The sequence below is a fragment of the Conger conger genome, chromosome 14 (genome assembly GCF_963514075.1).
Source record: "Conger conger chromosome 14, fConCon1.1, whole genome shotgun sequence".
NCBI lineage: Eukaryota > Metazoa > Chordata > Actinopteri > Anguilliformes > Congridae > Conger > Conger conger.
This window is the reverse complement of record NC_083773.1, coordinates 46,505,004-46,527,650: the sequence shown is the minus strand read 5'-3', so window position 1 is coordinate 46,527,650 and position 22,647 is coordinate 46,505,004. Positions and strand designations below refer to the sequence as shown.

Genomic DNA, 22,647 nt, shown 5'->3' with positions numbered 1-22,647 from the left:
TCTCCATAAAATTATTGCAATGACCATACAGCACACACTGGCACATAAAATGCATTTTATTGTGTTTCAACCTGAAAGTAAAAGCTTGATTTAAACATTTCAAGTGGGGATATAAAAGTTATGACTGGGGTTTATAACAGCAGAATTATGTTCAGGCCTTAATGTCTGTAAGGCTGCATTGTGACAATGCCCTTTGTAAAAATACTATACAAATAACATTTTACTTGAACAGGCATTCTGGAAACTTGATAGGAAGCACGTCTGTTTTAAAGGACACATGCAGTGCAGTGTCTGGTTGGGTACAATGTCTAACTTTTGCTTTCCATGGCAGAACTAGTTTTTAAACTGCTGGCTTTCAACCAGACCACAAGATGGTGGCAGGAGTCCAATAGGGAAATAGAGATAACCGGTTGGTTACACTGTGTTGATTAAACGTGGCTAAGACAGCACCCTGTTTTCCCACAGAAGGACGAACATTTGCAATGTCACTCACGTCTCTCCCTCCTTTCCACCTCCAAGGCAAGCGGCACTCTCTCTCTGTTTGAGAGGCCGTAATAAAAACAAGAAAAATGATTTAACAACAGAGTCTTTCTCACAGTGAGCGGTAAGCAGAGCTGGTTCACTGCTTGAGCAAACCCCAGACTACAAACCCCAGACTATTATTCAGGTTTCTCGGGCACATAACCCAGACAGTATATCAATCAATTGTGACTTTAGTGTTTCGAATTCAAGTGCTCCAGTGTCTTCTTTTTTTGCCAGGTACTGGCACATCTCCACACCCTTATGGAAACAGCATTTGAGAATGGATTTCTCCACAGAGCTATGTTCATCTACTCAGATCCCAACTTCAGGATCCTCCTGACAGATTCAATCTAGACACTTCTAATCAACTCTTTTATATACTTGACCAAAGTGCAGACCACAGACAGAGATCATTGTATTGTTTTATTATTGTTTTAAATATCAGCCACAAAACCTGGCCGAGACCCTATTCATGAAAATTCTTAAAGGCCCTTTTCAGATCTTGATCTTGTAACCACACAGGATAACATTCAAATGAGATTTAAATGAGTTCAATTCCAGTTAAATTAGTTACATTAGAAGTAAATTAGTACATTTTACCAGATTATGGCAGGTGCAGTAATTTTTGTGGGGATTTGGGGATTTACACCTTTTCAGATTCTGGATTCCCACATAACCTCCTGGATTCCCACATAACCTCCTCCCGCATCCGGAAACTATGGGTTATTTAAATGTGAATGTCAACTACTGATGGAGATTGACAACCTGGCAAAGTTCCAGGTTTTGTGCAGTGAGTGCAGTATCTTTTATTATTAGCGAGGCTACTGGACATCCCCAACATAGCTGCACTGCCCAATACAGGAGGACATTTCTGTAGGCCATGCCAGCTCGGGTGCATGTTGCCATTAAAGTAAATACTTGATACCAAATGAAGAAATTCAGAAATATTAATTTTTTAAAGATTCAACTGTTAAAAATTGCTATGCTGATAATGCAACATGTAATGAAAACATTTGTATTAAATTATAAAAGAAAGCAAAATAGAAGCATTTTCACTAGTGGTCTCAGACTTTTGGACCTCACTGTATTTGGGGTTGTCTGTGGCCTATTGTTTTAATATGTCTGTGACTAGTGCTATGCTAATTGAACGATATGTGCAAGTCCTCTAAGAAAGCACAATGAACTCACTTCATTGGCAATGCCAGTGCTCTGCTGAAATTAAACATAAATTGAATCTACTGGCCGAACTTGTTTCTGGGCAGAATTACCTTCCCCTGCTTTCATGTCATTATAATTACTTCCTGGTTTTTCGGAAAGCCTCTGAATGAAAATAGGCCCCACTCAGCAGTCATTTAACTCTTGTCAGAACAAAATGTGCTCCTTCAGAGTTAACTAAGCACTTCACATTTTACTGTCAAAGGTTTCCGAAGAAAATGTACCGTGAGGTGCTAATTACTGGGGAAACCTTCTTATTCTTGAAGCCATTGATTTTCCCTCCAGAAAAGTTCTGTGTCTGTGTCAGTGTTTATAATAAGAAACAGCGCAAATACCGAATCCAAGTAATTGACCAAAGGGAATATTTTCACCTTTTTTCAATTGTATAATTTACCTAAAACTCTATCCTTTTGAGATTCAGTACATCAGATTGCCTCTTCCTCAGTGTGCATACTGCAGTGTTTGTGCTGTGTGTTTGTGTTTTAAATCAAACTGATAATTACTTTGCAGTGGTCTAGCACAAAGCTCCCTGTTGACAGGTTCATTGGAGTGATCCATATGTTATTCCAAACACAAAAGTATTAAAACTGCAACCTTTCACAGCTAATCACGAAATAAAGCTTTCACTGCGATGTGCACAATCTTTTTTCTATTTTAGTTTCAGTTTTCAGAGCCATGCAGGAGGATATGAAGGGCTGGACTCGGAGTGGAAGATGGAGTGACTCTCCCAGTCAGATCCTGTATACATATGTATGATGTGGAGAGAATTTAATATAAAGGGAATCAGATTTCAGAACATGGGGGAGAAGAAACCCAGGGGGAAATCGCATTACGGAGGAGAGGAGAGGATAAAGCAGGAGAGGGAAGAGAGAACGAATGCAGTCTCATAGTGTTTGAAACATTAATACTTTTTAACTTAATTTGGCTGTCTATGAGCAAAAAGCATTTTAGGCTGCTGAGACGGGGATGGAGTTAAGCGCATATGGTTAGACATGGTGCAAATGGTGATTGGACAAGACACCTTTCAAAGAGTACCCTGCAGTAAAATCCAGTTATGCTAGCTTGACCAGCTTGAAAATTGAGCTGGTCTAGCTGGGTATGAGCTGGTCAACCAGCATTGCCAAGCTGGTCATAAGATGATCTAGCTGGGTATGAGCTGGTCAACCAGCATGACAATGCTGGTCATAAGCTGGTGTAACTGGGTATGTGCTGGTCAACTAACATGGCCGAGCTAGAAATGAAGCTGGTCTAGCTGCATATGAGCTGGTCAACCAGCAACCAGCTGTTTGAAAACCTAGCTTGAGCTGATTTTTTCAGCAGGGTGGAACACAGAAGGAATGCTTCCCATGACCTCTGAATGGCGGGGACCAAAACGCCACCGACGGACTACATCAAGACGTCTTTTCATTGTTAGGATGGATTCGGTCGATAATCTTCTTGGTAGATGATACTGTTGGCAAAACGTTCACCAAAATGTTTGCTGGCCTGCTAATTCTATAAGCTACAGGATGAGTAAGAGACAGTTGGCAGGGGGAATACTCTTTGCTCCAGGGCAGTGTCCCCGTGGCCGCTCTGAGACTCTTCGTTTGTCTAATTGGAGTTTTATTCGCGACAATCAATCCCTTCCCGCCAGCCTCCGCTGCTGCTGCATCGATCAGCTGTCGCTGGGAAATTCAGACGATTCACTGCCCACTGCGGACTCCGCCCAACACCGCGCAGAACTCGCTGGATTATGGCCCATTGTGCTTAGGCTGCATCTTCTGCTGACGTCGAGGATGATAAGTTTAAATTTCTACAGCCTCCTGCTTTTCATATTGTGGAAATACTTTGTTTAGGTGGGGGGATGATTGGGCCATGTGTCTGGGAGGGTTGCAGATACCCTGCATCTTCCCTGTAACATAATTTATTCAGCTGTATACATATACATCTCACATGCTTATTCCTGGCCAGAGTCACCTGGAGCCTATCCCAGCATGCACTGGGCGAGAGGCAGGAATACAAGCTAGACAGGTTGCCAGTCCTTGGCAAGGCATACACACACAAACACACACACACAATTCCCTCAAACACTCACACACACACACCACTCCCTCACACACACGCACACACCATTCGCTCACACACTCACACACACACCATTCACTCACACACACACACCATTCACTCACACACTCACACACACACACACACACACACACACACCATTCACTCACACACTCACACACACACACACACACTCACACACACCATTCACTCACACATTCACACACACACACACACACACACTCACACACACACACACACACACACACACCATTCACTCCCTCACACACACACACACACACACACCATTCACTCACACACTCACACACACACACACACACACTCACACACCATTCCCTCACATACTCATACCCAGGGGCAATTTAAACTCTCCAGTTACCCTAACCTGCAGGTCTTTGGACTTGAATAAATAACTAACTTGCACAATGTAGACTAACTGGTGCTGGGAATGGATGCCAGGGGAGCCCTGGGTACTGTGACAGATTCAGCAGAGTTCAGAGGGGCGATGGGGTGATAGTGTCCATTCTCAGCCATCATCCGTCTTTATGGAGGGCTACGGAAACACATTCATTCTCCGACAATGATCGCATAATAAAGTTTTTTTTTTCTTCTGAGAAACAGCGAGACAAAAATGACATTTAATTACACAGAGCAAAAGAAAGCCCACAGGAACAGAGATAAACTGCAGAGAGAGAGGGAGAGAGAAAGAGGGGAGAGAGTCTGTGTGTATATTTGAGAGAGAGATAGAGAGAGAGATGAGGGGAGAGAGAGAGAGACAGAGAGACTTCTTCCCCTTTCTTCACATTCGCCAGTCCGGTGGCATCTGATGGATTATAATGGAAATGAAAGCCACTGACACACACACACACACACACAGTACGGCACACACACACACACACACACACACACACAGCACACACACACACACACACACAGTACGGCACACACACACACACACACACAGCACACACACACACAGTACGACACACACACACACACACACAGCACACACACACTCACAGTATGGCACACACACACATACAGTACAGCACACACACACACACAGTACGGCACACACACACACACACACAGCACACACACACACACACACACACACACACAGTACGGCACACACACACAGCACACACACACACACACACACAGTACAGCACATACACAGTACGGCACACACACACAGCACAAATACACACTCACAGTATGGCACACACACACACACACACACACACACACAGTACAGCACACACAGACACACACACACACAGTACAGCACACACACACACACACACAGTACGGCACACACACAGCACACACACACACACACACAGTTCGGCACACACACACAGCACACACACACACACACACACACACAGTACAGCACACACACACACACACACACAGTACAGCACACACACACACACACACAGTACGGCACACACACACAGCACACACACACACACACACAGTACGGCACACACACACACACACACACACAGCACACACACACACACACAGTACGGCACACACACGCATACAGTACAGCACACACACACACACATAGAGTACGGCACACACACACACAGTACAGCACATACACAGCACACACACACACACACACACACACAGCACACACACACACACACACAGTACGGCACACACACACATACAGTACAGCACACACACACACACAGTACGGCACACACACACACACACACACACACACACACAGTACAGCACACACACACACACACACAGTACAGCACACACACACACACACACACACACAGTACAGCACACACACACACACACACAGTACGGCACACACACACACACACACAGTACGGCACACACACACACACACACAGTACGGCACACACAGACAAACAAACACACGTGGCACACACATAGTACAGTACACACACACGGTACACACACACACAACACACAACACACGCAGAGGAACGCAGCAGATGAGGCTGCGAGGAAATGGAGGGAGAGAAAGAGAGGAAGAGAGCCGAGCGAGGGAGGAAGAGGAGGCAGAAGACAAGAGGCTGTCGGGGTGAGGGAGCAAACACAGAGCGGGTCAGACCACGCACGCTCCCCTCTGTCTGAGATCAGCGCTGGCACACAGCCAACGGAGGGTAACGGAGCCAGTCCACGGGAGAACGCGCTAAACCCAATATCACCGCCGCCGCGGGCATAAAACCCCCTATCGGCTCTCAGGTGCGCGGTGAACCGCTGTGCAAACAAACATCACCTGGCCCATCACGTCAGATACGCACTGTGAGCACGTGTGATAGTCCATCATCGCACTTTCCTGAAGTCATTGTGTACTTTTATTATTCGCATTTCTGGTATTATGTGCTTCTACAGTATATACAGTACTGTACAGGTGTGAAAAAATGCTGTAAAGTAAGAATGCTTTCAAAAATAGAAATGTTAATAGTTAATTTTTTATCAATTAACAAAATGCAAAGTGTGTGAACAGAAGAAAATTCTAAATCAAATCAATATTTGGTGTGACCACCCTTTACCTTAAAACCAGCATCAATTCTTCTAGGTACACTTTCACAGAGTCAGGGATTTTGTAGGCATATAGTCAGCTGTGTGATTAACCGATTAATGATCATCAATTTAATATATAGGTTGAAACACAATCATTAACTGTAACAGAAACAGCTCGTTGGAGGGTTAAAACTGGGTGAGGAACAGCCAAACTCTGCTTCCAAGGTGAGGTTGCTGAAAACAGTTTAATGTCAGAAGTCATATGCCATGGCAAGACTGAGCACAGCAACATGACACAAGGTAGTTATACTGAGGCGGCCTGTAGCGTAGTGGTTAAGGTACATGACTGAGACCCACAAGGTCGGTGGTTCGATCCCCAGTGTAGCCACAATAAGATCCGCACAGCCGTTGGGCTCTTGAGCAAGGCCCTTAACCCTACATTGCTCCAGGGGAAGATTGTCTCCTGCTTAGTCTAATCAACTGAACGTCGCTCTGGATAAGAGCGTCTGCCAAATGCCATTAATGTAAATAATGTAATGTACTGCATCAGCAAGGTCTCTCCCAGGCAGAAATTTCAAGGCTGACAGGGGTTTCCAGATGTGCTGTCCAAGCTCTGTTGAAGAAGCACAAAGAAACGGGCAATGTTGAGGACCGTAGACGCAGTGGTCGGCCAAGGAAACTTAGTGCAGCAAATGAAAGACACATCATGCTGTACAGCAGTGCCATCAGCTCAGAATTGGCAGAAACCAGTGGGACCCAGGTACACCCATCTACTGTGCAGAGAAGTCTGGTCAGAAGTGGTCTTCATGGAAGAATTGCAGCCAAAAAGCCATATCTCCGATGTGAAAACAAGGCTATTCTTCGGTTCATGCGTTTTGTCCTAAAACTTTTGCACAGTACTGTATTTTGATTGTTCTCTGGAAAAACTGTAAATCTACTCAGCAGGTTTTGAGTATCCATCTATTATCCAACCCACTTATTCCTGGTCAGGATCATGGGGGAAGCTAGACCATATCCCAGCATACACTGAAGTGAGAGGCAGGAGTACACCCTGGACAGGCTACCAATCCGTCACAGAGCACACTCACACAGACACTCATACACTCATAGCTACGGGCAATTTAATGTCTCAATTCAATGAAGCTGACCTGCATGTGTTTGGATTGTGGGAGGAAACTGGCGGTTGGGAAAACTAACCCTAACCCACATCAAGCCATAACTCATGTGAAGATCTGGAAAACCTGGAAAACCTAGAACGTCCTTACAGAAAGGCCCTGGATCACGCAGGATTAAAACTCAGTGCCTCCTTGGCCTGAGGTGGCAGTGCTGCTCACTGAACCACTGTGCCACCCTCTATTAAATCATCTTATACATTAAGTAAGATTACTGGGTACCTTGAACCGAATACAATGGAATACCGCCCTACACAGTAAAACGCTATGTCAGTTTGCTAACAGAGTTCATAACAGTTCAAGCTGATGAAAAGTTCTCTAATGATGAAAAGTTCTCTAATCAGAGTACAATCTCCTCATAGTTTATTTAACATAAACAATTTTGCTGTACAGTGCTCTCTTTCTTCTCAATCATGTTCTTATTTGATAAGCTTCTTGTTTGGCCTATGTGTAAGACAGTTTTTTTATTTTGTCTCAGCCTCATAATGGCTTCCTTCACTTTCATTGGCACAACTCTGGTCCTTATGTTGACAAACGCCAATCACAGACTCCAGTCAAAAGCCTTAAATCAAGACTAAATACAGACAACTCTATACCTGCACCAAGGAAGCAACTGAACATACATATGACTAATTTGAAACAGCATCTGATGCCATTTGTCGCAAATGATATAGTGCCCTGAAAATGAGGAATGCAATTCCTCTGCAGATCACCTGACCTCATTGTTTCATTTCAAATCCCATGTGGTGGAGTACAGAGCAAAGACAACAGCAGAGTGGTGGAGTACAGAACAGGGACAACAGCAGAGTGGTGGAGTACAGAGCAAAGACAACAGCAGGGTGGTGGAGTACAGAGCAAAGACAACAGCAGGGTGGTGGAGTACAGAGCAAAGACAACAGCAGGGTGGTGGAGTACAGAGCAGGGACAACAGCAGGGTGGTGGAGTACAGAGCAGAGACAACAGCAGAGTGGTGGAGTACAGAGCAGGGACAACAGCAGAGTGGTGGAGTACAGAGCAAAGACAACAGCAGGGTGGTGGAGTACAGAGCAAAGACAACAGACACTGCCCCATGACTACTCACTGAGCACTTCATTAGCTATTTATTAGAATGATTTTTTTAGACTTATAATTTAGACTTATTGGTCTTCTGCTGCTGTAGCCCGTCCAGAGTTCAGAGATGCTCTTCTGCATAGCAATGCGGTACTGTGTAGTTATTTACATTACTGTCACCTTTGTCAGCTTTGACTCATCTGCCGATCATTAACAAGTTCACATGTTTTTTCCCGGAGAACTGCTACTCACTGAATTTTTTTTTGGTTTTTCGCACCATTCTCTGCAAACTCTAGAGACTGTTGTGGGTGAAAATCCCAGGAGATCAGTAGTTAAGATTGAGATATTGAAACCACCCTTTCTGGCACCAACAATCATTCCCATGGTCAAAGTCACTGAGATCACATTTCCTCCAGCTGAACCTCTTCACCAAGTCTGCAAGTCTTTAGTTGCTGCCACATGATTGGCTGATGAAATATTTGCATTAACAAGCTGGTGTACAGGTCTACCTAATAAAGTGCTCACTGAGTGTACACAGTATACTATTATGCTTACACTGTAAGTCTGTGCAACCGATTGATGACCAGTCCTGGGTGTATTCCAGCCTCTGCCCATTGCATGCTGGGATATGACACCCCCCACAACCCTGACCCAGTGGTTTAGAAAATGGATAGATGGATGGATGGGTACTTACATGGTAAGGGATATACGTTTACGTATAAAAGTACAAGTGTAAAAGCTGAGGTATATTTCATTAATATATACAGCTTCCTTTAACTGCTTACCGGCCGTGTCATAGAATACTCCACAGCCAGGCACGTTTAACCTCCTGCCTGAAATGAGACAATTGCATTACCTTTCTGGATCAATTGCATTTTCATGGAACGCAGTAGCTACAGATGGCAGTTCTAAAAACCAATTCTAAGTAAGATATATATCTTATCTCAGTTATACAGGAAGATATTCGAAGCTGAATGTACAGTATCTAATCACAGTCTTCGTCAAAATTGATTGTTATCCTTTGCAGATTATTGATGTTGAATTTGTGACAATCTGTTATACATACTTTAAAAAAATGGTTAAAGAAATCCATCTTACATTTTTGAGCATGAAATATTAATTTATTCAGCTTGGCTATTATTATGAGGAGGCATGAAATAACTATCAGCTGCCTCTGTGAAGTGACTAAAGCCAGCCAAAAGAAATCACACATTGACTGCAAGTTATTCCAGAGGGTAGATTTATATGATGGAATGATCTTTGACATATTATTGCACGCCCAAATCAATTCAGTTCAGATCATAGACAAAAACATATTTTAATTTGCTAAAATCATTTTAAACATAATTATTTAAGTTCTGAAGTGAATGGTCCGTGCTATTCGAAGAATAAAAAGTCAGTGGTTACTAAAGTTCTAGGATGAATGGCAACTAAAATAGGAACTAAAGTTCCCTTCCCTTGTACAGTATGTTAAAAGAGTGGAATCCAATGTTTTTGTACATTTGTATGTAGAGTGCATGTAACAGGTGCAGTGACAAAGTTGACTGGTGTCCCAGGAAAATTGTCCTTTATACCAGGAACCCCTGGTCTAAATGACAATACAGAACTATTGGCCAGCAGATTTAGACATGCATACAGTATGTGTTATTTTATGTTCATATGTATGAAACTGGGCGGCACGGATGGTGCAGTGGGTAGCACTGCCACCTCACAGCAAGGAGGTCCTGGGTTCGAATCCCCGTCGGCCGGGGCCTCTCTGTGCGGAGTTTGCATGTTCTCCCCGTGTCTGCGTGGGTTTCCTCCGGGTACTCCGGTTTCCTCCCACAGTCCAAAGACATGCACGTTAGGCTGATTGGAGAGTCTAAATTGCCCGTAGGTATGAGTGTGTGAGTGAATGGTGTGTGTGCCCTGAGATAGACTGGCGATCTGTCCAGGGTGTATTCCTGCCTTTCGCCCAATGTATGCTGGGATAGGCTCCAGCCCCCCTGCGACCCTGATCAGGATAAGCGGGTTCAGATAATGGATGGATGGATGGATGTATGAAACTGTATACATGCAAACAGCATACAAACATATACATAACAGCATACATACACATACATACATACATACATACACACATACACATAACAGCTTACATGCATATACATAACAGCATACATACATACATACACATAACAGCATACATACACATACATACATACATACACATAACAGCATACATACACATACATACATACATACATACACACATACACATAACAGCTTACATGCATATACATAACAGCATACATACATACACATAACAGCATACATACATACATACACATAACAGCATACATACACATACATACATACATACACATAACAGCATACATACACATACATACATATACATAACAGCATACATGAGTCTGTTGTGCAGGTCCAGCCTCCTGCTTCACCCCAGACCCAGCTCCCACTGCACCAGGCCCACTGCACCAGACCCAGCTCCCCCCACTGCACCAGACCCAGCTCCCACTGCACCAGGCCCACTGCATCAGACCCAGCTCCCCCCACTGCACCAGACCCACTGCACCAGACCCAGCTCCACCCACAGCACCAGACCCAGCTTCCAGTTCCACCCCAGACCTGGTCCCCAGGGCCGCCCCTGGTACAGCTTCCGGTTTGGCCTGAGGTCTGGTCCACAGCACCTCTCTCGGTCCAGTTCCCAGGAACGTCCCAGTCCCAGTTTCCCAAGGTCTAGACACCTCAGTGCCCTCTTGGACTCTGGTGCGACGGTCACCCCCAGTCCTCTCTCCAGTACTTCCCCGGACTTCCAGTTTCCAGTACTGCTCCAGCTTCTCCAGAAGCCCTTTGAACTCTGTTCCCCAGATTGCCCCACATCCTGCCCCCAGTGCTGCCTCGGGTCATGTCATCTGTTTGCCCCAGACCCAATTTCCAGACCCCTCTCAGGACCCGTGTCCAGACCCCTCTCAGGACCCGTGTCCAGACCCCTCTCAGGACCTGTTTCCAGACCCCTCTCAGGACCCGTGTCCAGACCCCTCTCAGGACCTGTGTCCAGACCCCTCTCAGGACCCGTGTCCAGACCCCTCTCAGGACCCGTGTCCAGACCCCTCTCAGGACCTGTTTCCAGACCCCTCTCAGGACCCGTGTCCAGACCCCTCTCAGGACCTGTTTCCAGACCTCTTCCCCAGAGTCAACTCCACTCGCTGGCCCCTGTGTCATCGCTGGTTATGTCTCCATCTTCTTCTCTGTCCCAGACTCCAGTATCACCTCAACCTTCACCCACGGCCTCCACCCCTTCCGCCAAGACTCCCTGGCAAGATCAGGTACAGCACCCTTTCAGCCACTGTCCGCGCAATGTTTCCCGGTCCATTCTGCCCCACGACCCAGCTCTGCCCCTACCCCAGCTCTGCCACAGGACCCAGCTCTGCCCCAGGACCCAGCTCTGCCACAGGACCCAGCTCTGCCACAGGACCCAGCTCTGCCCCTGCCCCAGCTCTGCCCCAGGACCCAGCTCTGCCCCAGGACCCAGGTCTGCCCCAGGACCCAGCTCTGCCCCAGAACCCAACTCTGCCCCACGACCCAGCTCTGCCACAGGACCCAGCTCTGCCCCAGGACCCAGCTCTGCCACAGGACCCAGCTCTGCCCCAGGACCCAGCTCTGCCACAGGACCCAGCTCTGCCACAGGACCCAGCTCTGCCACAGGACCCAGCTCTGCCCCAGGACCCAGCTCTGCCACAAGACCCAGCTCTGCCCTAGGACCCAGCTCTGCCCCAGGACCCAGCTCTGCCCCAGGACCCAGCTTTGCCACAAGACCCAGCTCTGCCACAAGACCCAGGTCCTGTCTTCGGCACCAGCAACGGCTCTAGCAACTGCACTGGTCCCGCCCAGGGCCCTGTCTCCTGATTTGACCCAGACTTCTGCTCCAGCACCATCCTAGACTCTGTCCCAGGTCCCTGCCACAGCGCCGTTTAAGGCCTCATCTTAGTCTCAGACCCCGGGCCCCTCCAGGTCAAGAACAGAGGCAGACTGAAGTGTCAACATTGCCTGAAGCCTCTTGGTCACCTGAAGCTCCTGAAGCCCCGGGCTCGCATCAGGGTTAGTTCGTCAGTTCTGATTCCTGGTGTATAGGTGTGTGTGTTACGCTGTAGCGGTCTGTAGTGTAGTGGTTAAGGTAAATGACTGGGACACGCAAGGTTGGAGGTTCGAATCCCAGTGTAGCTACAATAATGTCCGCACAGTCGTTGGGCCCTTTAGCAAGACCCATAACCCCGCATTGCTCCAGGGGAGGATTGTCTCCTGCTTAGTCTAATCAACTGTACGTCGCTCTGGATAAAAGCGTCTGCCAAATGCCAATAATGTAATGTAATGCTCTAGCCTCTGTTTCCCTGTAGCCTCTGTTTCTGTATTCTGATTTTGGATCTCCTGTTTACTGAACCTCTGCTAGACTATCTGGACCCTGTTTCTCAGATTGTGGAATTCTGCACCTCTGCCCTGGCCTCAGCACCAGCCAGTTCGGACTTGTTTTTTGGATTATGCTCTTTATTCAGCCTGTTGTAATAAAGCCTACCATTTTAAACTTTGCCCTGAGTCTGCATTTGGTTCCTCTGTTCTACAAGCCCTGACAGATCGGCCCAATTATTTGAGAGATATTTTTACTCAAATAATGCTTACTAAAAAATATGTTCATTATATCACCAACACCAAAAGTTTCACTTCCGATATATCATCTTGCATTGCAAGAATATGCTGTATGGAGCAGCAATATCATAGAGCCACATCAATAGCACATACCTCTCCTTTACAATAGTTAAGAATATTAACATTGAATTGTTAAGTAACCGGCAGAAGTGTGCTCAGATAACTATAATGGTAAAATATGATACTACAACAAACAAACAATAACTAAGTTTGACAACAATTAATTAGAAAATAAAAAAGATTGTATGTACACATTATATGTATACAGTGCCATGAAAAAGGTCTCTTCCTGATTGCCTGTATTGCTGCATCAGCTTCAGATCTTTAGATGAAATGTAATAGACAAAGGGCAACTGGGTAAACGCAAAACACATTTTTGGAATTATTTCATTTATTTCCTGAAAAAAGTTATCAAACACCAATATCACCCCTGTGAAAAAGTAATTGCCCCCTGAAACGTAATAGCTGGTTGAACCACCTTTAGCAGCAATAAAGGCAAGCAAACACTCCCTAACATCAGTCTTTCACATCGCTGTGCAGAACTGCTTTCATACAAATACATTGGTTATATTTTGGAATAAAATAAATTCCTGAAGTTTTTGAAATACTAAACTATGCAGAAGTCTTAGGCACCCTAGACTTATATATGTTTATTTTTTGTGTGTGTTAGTATAAAAGAACACATTTGAGATTTCCAAATATTTATTTTCCAAAAGATAAAATTTTACAGAGACATTTTTGTATTTAATGTTAAAAAGTAACATATTACTGTAAGCAACTGACTACATTTTACATAAAAACTTGATCAAGGCTGTCTGAGATCAGAAGAAAGGAGCCAACCAAAGTCTGCAGAAGAACTGTGGCAAGAATCTTATTGGTACAGAATGTTATACAGGTGCCTAAGACTTTTGCACAGTACTGTATATCAGTCTGGAAAGGGCTACAAAGCAATTTCTGAGGGACTCCACCGAACCACAGCAAGAGCCATTATGTCCAAACAGAGAACATGTTTCAGGAAATGATAAAAGGAGGGAAATGTAAGGGTCATTTTCTTAACTGATTCTTAATTGACAATGTGTGTTAACATAAAGACAATCACATGATTACAAATAACCTTTTAGTGATAATCCTTATTACTATTAGACCACTTTCTGGATTAAGTGCTTACTATGAGTCTTTCTCTGTCTCTCTCCAGCAGACAGACAGCCTTTGACCTTAATGTCTCTGCTTCTCAGCTAGCACATTCTGGTCTTACAGCAAAGTCAACAAGGGGTATTCAGGAGCTTTCACACTTCACATGTATTATATAAGTGGTCCTCACTCCTGTGGTTCTCACTCTTGTACAGCATCTCCATATAGAACTGGAAACTTGGGTTTGACAGTTGTGCTTTGACTGTGAAAATAGAACCCATAGTTTTACTGGGAAGAAGAACATGTATCTGCAGAATGTGACCTCGGAGAACCTGAGGGACGTATGGCCATGGCAACGCATTGTGTGAAAATGGAGGCCACCAAATTACAGATATTAAAGCGTCGTTGTGAGTTTGGAAGAGCCACTCATATTTCAAATGAATGCCGCCCGAAATGTATTCAGAGATAAGATTGAGAAGCACAGCGCGATACTGATGGAGGGAACCGTGACGTAAGTCTGAAAGAAAAAAAGATCAGAAAATGATAAAAGGAAGTTATTCTGCGGTTTTTATTAACGTGACAAAAATGGAAGAAGCTTTAGTGGGATCTTTGACCTCTAAGATGAAAAATGGAGAGAGGGTGGCGGGGGTGGAATGGATAATGTTAAAGTTTCTCTCTCGGTAGGGTGGGGCTGCAAAAATCCCCCTCTCACCGCAGACTCAGGTCCGACACATTTGAACATTTGGGAGAAAATGAAAACACAGCTCTGCATTTCCTCCAGAGCAATCAGGAGAGACGGCAGAAATGTTAAATAGGAACACTCGATATTAAAGATGGTGTGTGCCTAGTCAAGGAGCAAGATGACATTTCATCGCAGAGGAAGGGGGAGAATAAAAAGCGAAAGAAGATGTTGGTAAGAATTCAAAGGAGCGCGTTGGGAGCAGCGAGGGGAGAGGAGTAAAGGCTCTTGATGGGAGTCTCTCTCTGTAATGGCCTCTCGCTGATTCCCGGGACTCATCCACTGTAATTGATTTAGCCGCTGAGCGATGGTGCAGACGCGGGCGTTCAGGGTAATGCGTCTGAGCCGTGAGAGAGAGGCACGGCCCGTCCCCACGGCGGGAACATCGGCACACTCCACGGCGGGAACGTCCGCACACTCCACGGCTTCACCTCGCCCAACCGACCTGGCTGAGCGGTTCTGATCCAAACTGCAGCCATAAGTGGATGGGCTAGTATAGCATCAGAGGAACAATAAGTTTAAAAATATGTCTAATAAATACCTAATAATAATAAAGCGGTCACTATGTGCACTGTATACATTAAGTGTCTTAGAACAAGCCCACTTATCTAGGATCAGCTCAGAATGGATACTGGTCGCAGATCAGCTCAGAATGGATACTGGTCGCAGATCAGCTCTTCTCCGAGAGGCCTGATGAACAAGGGGCTGATCCAGGATCAGTGGTGTGTGCTGTTCATTAGCGGGTTGTGTGCTCCAGCTCAGCCCGAGAGGATAGGGTCTCATTTTCACTGCCAGCCCCATAAAGAGCAAATGGGTTCATTAAAATATCATTTGGTTTACTATGGAACAAGTACCAAGGGGCACATTACTTTGTCATCGATTAGAGACTTTAATGTGCCCCTTGTCTAAAAAAAAAAGAAAATGAAAAAAAGAGTCTGAGGGGATTTAAAAATGTGCCCGTAAAATGAAATGAAACCATGGAGGCTTTGAGGAGGCAGAAGACAGGGCCGGGACGCGGGTCACAGCGCCTGCGACAGGGCCCTCTGACTGGGCATCCGGGCTGTCAGGGCTGGGCGTGCTCCAGCTCGTACAGTAGTCTGCACCGTGGGGGGCGGGCTTTGATCAATCACCCCCCTGCTGCGCTGGCGGGGCGGGCGGGGGGCGGGGGGCGGGGGGCAGGGGTGGGGGGCAGGGGTGGGGGGGGGGGGGCGGGGGCGGTGACGGCAGTGCTGGTTTTTTGCATGCAGGGTGGCAGGCAATGCATCAAAAGATGACAGCGCCCCTATTCTCTCCCTATTCAGAGCGCAGAGGCTCGCCGCTGAACTTTACGTTTAATCATTCATCTAAATAACTGGCCAGGATGGGTGGGCCTCCCGTCAGACGCGGGGAACCAGAACTGACGTTGCACCGCCGAATTTCTCATTTGCCGAGGTGTAAACATATATTTGACTGGGATTGCCGTCGCGAACCGTGCCCCCTTCGCACATCGGTGTATCGGCAGGATTTAACATTCATGACGGGGAAAGGGAGACGGAGAGGGGGCAGAATGAGCGACACACAGGGCCGGGAAGTGACAGTGATTGATGCCTCTGGTGTTTGCAACTTATCAGCCACGGGCACGCAGTCCAGAGAAATAAACAGCAGAAATATCAGAAATACATTAAAAGGAGGGGGATGAATGAAAGGGGGAGAGGAAAGCCCATCTACAGAATGAGTAGAAGAGTGCGGGAGAGGGGCCCTGACGCACGGGGGTGACCATCGCAGGCAGGGAACTGAAGGACGGAAAGAGACGGAAAGACGAAATGTTTGCTGCCTTTACTCCACCCCCTGCCTTTACTCCACCCCCTTTACTCCACCCCCTGCCTTTACTCCACCCCCTGCCTTTACTCATTACATTACATTACATTATTGGCATTTGGCAGACGCTCTTATCCAGAGCGACGTACAACAAAGTGCATACCCATAACCAGGGATAAGTTCGCTGAAAGACCCTAGAGGTAAGTACAATTTCAACTGCTACCTGTACAACAAAGATAAGGACCAGGGCCATTTCTTTTTTTTTTTTTTTTTTTGAACAAACAAACAAACAGAGCAAAAGTCACCAAAGTTAACTATCCAAACACTGCTTACCTAGCCAACTAAAATACTGATACACAAGTCACAGAGACAACAATTAAGGTTCACAGGGAGGTAGGGAGGGATGGGGAGAGGTGCTGTTTGAAGAGGTGTGTCTTCAGCTTGCGCTTGAAGGTGGGGAGGGATTCTATAGTTCTGACCTCAACGGGGAGTTCGTTCCACCACCGTGGAGCCAGAACAGACAGTAGTCGTGAGCGTGAGGTGGAGGTTCTGAGAGGGGGAGGTGCCAAGCGGCCTGTGGAGGCTGAACGAAGAGGTCTGGCAGGGGTGTAGGGTCTGATGATTTTTTGCAGATAAGCTGGGGAAGACCCTTTAACTGCTTGGAAGGCTAGCACCAATGTTTTGAATTTGATGCGAGCCATGACAGGCAGCCAGTGGAGGGAAGTAAGCAGGGGGGTGACGTGTGAGTATTTGGGAAGGTTGAAGACCAGACGAGCTGCTGCATTCTGGATGAGTTGGAGGGGTCTGATGGCAGACGCTGGGAGGCCAGCCAAGAGGGAATTGCAGTAGTCCAGGCGGGACAGAACCATCGCTTGGACCAGGAGCTGGGTCGAGTAGGGGGTGAGAAAGGGGCGGATTCTCCGTATGTTGTATAGGAAGAACCTGCAAGACCGGGTCACCGCCGCAATGTTCTCGGAAAGGGACAGTCTGCTGTCCATCACCACGCCGAGGTTCCTTGCACTGGGTGACGGCGTGAGTGTGGTATCCCCGAGGGAAATGGAGAGATCCAGATGGGGAGAGGTATTAGCAGGGATGAATATCATTTCAGTTTTACCTGGGTTGAGCTTTAGATGGTGGTTGTCCATCCAGCTCTGGATGTCCCTCAGGCAAGCAGAGATACGGGCTGAAACCTGCGTATCAGACGGCGGGAACGAGACGAAGAGTTGGGTATCGTCCGCATAGCAGTGGTAGGATAGCCCATGTGCAGTGATCACAGGGCCAAGGGAGCGAGTGTAGAGAGAAAAAAGAAGCGGGCCAAGGACTGAGCCCTGGGGAACTCCTGTGGCGAGGGGCCGAGGTGTCGATACCGAACCAGCCCAGGCAACCTGGAAGGAGCGACCAGAGAGGTAGGACTCAATCCAGTCCAGGGCTGTGCCACAGATGCCCGTTGCTGACAGGGCAGACAGGAGGATGGAGTGATCCACAGTGTCGAAGGCAGCAGAGAGATCTAGAAGAATGAGGACAGAGGAGAGGGAGGCTGCTCGTGCGGCATGAAGTGACTCACTGACGGAGAGGAGCGCAGTCTCTGTCGAGTGGCCCGATCTGAAGCCAGACTGATGGGGGTCTAGCAGGTTGTTGTTAGAAAAGAAGGAAGAAAGTTGAGTAGAAGCGGCTCGTTCTATAGTTTTAGAAAGGAAAGGAAGAAGAGATACCGGGCGGTAGTTCTGGATGATGGAGGGATCCAGGGTAGGCTTTTTTAGCAGCGGAGTGATGTGGGCCCTCTTGGAGGATGCCGGAAAACAGCCGGAAGACAGGGAGGAGTTGACAAGGGAGGTGACAAATGGGAGAATGTCAGGTGTGATAGTTTGGAGAAGAGAAGAGGGGATAGGGTCAAGGGCACAGGTTGTAGGGCGGTGGCAGAGCAGGAGTTGAGAAACATCAGAGTCTGTAAGGGGGGAGAAAGTGGAAAAGGAAGGGATGGGCCTAGAGGGGGGGAAGGGCACAGTGAGGGGGGCGGCGGTTGTAAAGGATCTGCGGATGACTGCGACCTTCTCATCGATTAGATGAGAAGATGATTAGGTCTCAGTTAGGGCAAGGAATTGTAGGGACTGGAGGGAGGCATACGCAGGGATGAAGTCAGCCTTCCGAGTGGCAGACTGGCAGTTCCATAGTCCCCCTGTGACAGCAAAGTCCTCACAGGGGGTCAGCGGGGGATAGCTGAGGTTTGAGGGGTTCCGACGCCGTGGAGGCCCACGTCGCAGAGGGGGTCTTCGAGGGAGAGAGCAGACTGGGATGGGGAGAAACATAACATCACAAACGGGGACGGAGCGACGCTAGCGTCGCTCTGACACGCCTATTTAAATGGCCTACAATTGCTCACAAGCAATACCAAATCAAAGCTAATCTACTGATAAATTCCACAGCTATTTAAGTTACCTAAGACAAATGTTCAATCACTCTACAGGTATGCAACCAGTAGAAGTGATTAACAGGTAATAGACAAACAACCTGGCTCAAGCCCTAACCCTTGCTGTTCAAATGAGCAATTTAAAAAAATCTACGTTACCGTGTCAAGAGGAAAACCCGCAGCGATACTAAACACCTGGTCAGAATGATGCACTTACTGACTAAGGACAACTTTCGCCAGTCTAATATACGCTAGCGTCGCTCTGACACGCCTATTTAAATGGCCTACAATTGCTCACAAGCAATACCAAATCAAAGCTAATCTACTGATAAATTCCACAGCTATTTAAGTTACCTAAGACAAATGTTCAATCACTCTACAGGTATGCAACCAGTAGAAGTGATTAACAGGTAATAGACAAACAACCTGGCTCAAGCCCTAACCCTTGCTGTTCAAATGAGCAATTTAAAAAAATCTACGTTACCGTGTCAAGAGGAAAACCCGCAGCGATACTAAACACCTGGTCAGAATGATGCACTTACTGACTAAGGACAACTTTCGCCAGTCTAATATACGCTAGCGTCGCTCTGACACGCCTATTTAAATGGCCTACAATTGCTCACAAGCAATACCAAATCAAAGCTAATCTACTGATAAATTCCACAGCTATTTAAGTTACCTAAGACAAATGTTCAATCACTCTACAGGTATGCAACCAGTAGAAGTGATTAACAGGTAATAGACAAACAACCTGGCTCAAGCCCTAACCCTTGCTGTTCAAATGAGCAATTTAAAAAAATCTACGTTACCGTGTCAAGAGGAAAACCCGCAGCGATACTAAACACCTGGTCAGAATGATGCACTTACTGACTAAGGACAACTTTCGCCAGTCTAATATACGCTAGCGTCGCTCTGACACGCCTATTTAAATGGCCTACAATTGCTCACAAGCAATACCAAATCAAAGCTAATCTACTGATAAATTCCACAGCTATTTAAGTTACCTAAGACAAATGTTCAATCACTCTACAGGTATGCAACCAGTAGAAGTGATTAACAGGTAATAGACAAACAACCTGGCTCAAGCCCTAACCCTTGCTGTTCAAATGAGCAATTTAAAAAAATCTACGTTACCGTGTCAAGAGGAAAACCCGCAGCGATACTAAACACCTGGTCAGAATGATGCACTTACTGACTAAGGACAACTTTCGCCAGTCTAATATACGCTAGCGTCGCTCTGACACGCCTATTTAAATGGCCTACAATTGCTCACAAGCAATACCAAATCAAAGCTAATCTACTGATAAATTCCACAGCTATTTAAGTTACCTAAGACAAATGTTCAATCACTCTACAGGTATGCAACCAGTAGAAGTGATTAACAGGTAATAGACAAACAACCTGGCTCAAGCCCTAACCCTTGCTGTTCAAATGAGCAATTTAAAAAAATCTACGTTACCGTGTCAAGAGGAAAACCCGCAGCGATACTAAACACCTGGTCAGAATGATGCACTTACTGACTAAGGACAACTTTCGCCAGTCTAATATACGCTAGCGTCGCTCTGACACGCCTATTTAAATGGCCTACAATTGCTCACAAGCAATACCAAATCAAAGCTAATCTACTGATAAATTCCACAGCTATTTAAGTTACCTAAGACAAATGTTCAATCACTCTACAGGTATGCAACCAGTAGAAGTGATTAACAGGTAATAGACAAACAACCTGGCTCAAGCCCTAACCCTTGCTGTTCAAATGAGCAATTTAAAAAAATCTACGTTACCGTGTCAAGAGGAAAACCCGCAGCGATACTAAACACCTGGTCAGAATGATGCACTTACTGACTAAGGACAACTTTCGCCAGTCTAATATACGCTAGCGTCGCTCTGACACGCCTATTTAAATGGCCTACAATTGCTCACAAGCAATACCAAATCAAAGCTAATCTACTGATAAATTCCACAGCTATTTAAGTTACCTAAGACAAATGTTCAATCACTCTACAGGTATGCAACCAGTAGAAGTGATTAACAGGTAATAGACAAACAACCTGGCTCAAGCCCTAACCCTTGCTGTTCAAATGAGCAATTTAAAAAAATCTACGTTACCGTGTCAAGAGGAAAACCCGCAGCGATACTAAACACCTGGTCAGAATGATGCACTTACTGACTAAGGACAACTTTCGCCAGTCTAATATACGCTAGCGTCGCTCTGACACGCCTATTTAAATGGCCTACAATTGCTCACAAGCAATACCAAATCAAAGCTAATCTACTGATAAATTCCACAGCTATTTAAGTTACCTAAGACAAATGTTCAATCACTCTACAGGTATGCAACCAGTAGAAGTGATTAACAGGTAATAGACAAACAACCTGGCTCAAGCCCTAACCCTTGCTGTTCAAATGAGCAATTTAAAAAAATCTACGTTACCGTGTCAAGAGGAAAACCCGCAGCGATACTAAACACCTGGTCAGAATGATGCACTTACTGACTAAGGACAACTTTCGCCAGTCTAATATACGCTAGCGTCGCTCTGACACGCCTATTTAAATGGCCTACAATTGCTCACAAGCAATACCAAATCAAAGCTAATCTACTGATAAATTCCACAGCTATTTAAGTTACCTAAGACAAATGTTCAATCACTCTACAGGTATGCAACCAGTAGAAGTGATTAACAGGTAATAGACAAACAACCTGGCTCAAGCCCTAACCCTTGCTGTTCAAATGAGCAATTTAAAAAAATCTACGTTACCGTGTCAAGAGGAAAACCCGCAGCGATACTAAACACCTGGTCAGAATGATGCACTTACTGACTAAGGACAACTTTCGCCAGTCTAATATACGCTAGCGTCGCTCTGACACGCCTATTTAAATGGCCTACAATTGCTCACAAGCAATACCAAATCAAAGCTAATCTACTGATAAATTCCACAGCTATTTAAGTTACCTAAGACAAATGTTCAATCACTCTACAGGTATGCAACCAGTAGAAGTGATTAACAGGTAATAGACAAACAACCTGGCTCAAGCCCTAACCCTTGCTGTTCAAATGAGCAATTTAAAAAAATCTACGTTACCGTGTCAAGAGGAAAACCCGCAGCGATACTAAACACCTGGTCAGAATGATGCACTTACTGACTAAGGACAACTTTCGCCAGTCTAATATACGCTAGCGTCGCTCTGACACGCCTATTTAAATGGCCTACAATTGCTCACAAGCAATACCAAATCAAAGCTAATCTACTGATAAATTCCACAGCTATTTAAGTTACCTAAGACAAATGTTCAATCACTCTACAGGTATGCAACCAGT

General features: G+C 45.9%; 1 protein-coding gene across 2 annotated transcripts in view; it reads right to left on the bottom strand.

Annotated features, from left to right (window-relative positions):
• The window catches only part of LOC133110370 (neurexophilin-4), a 119,038-nt gene that overhangs the window by 15,194 nt on the left and 81,197 nt on the right, over positions 1 to 22,647 (bottom strand). Inside the window, exon 1 of one of the 2 annotated variants that reach the window (XM_061220411.1) lies at positions 9,332 to 9,367. The exons of the other annotated variant lie outside the window; for it this stretch is intronic. Coding sequence (XP_061076395.1) covers positions 9,332 to 9,343 — 12 coding nt within the window. The 5' untranslated portion in view covers positions 9,344 to 9,367. Of the gene's footprint in view, positions 1 to 9,331; positions 9,368 to 22,647 lie in introns of those variants that run through there. 2 annotated transcript variants of the gene reach the window in all.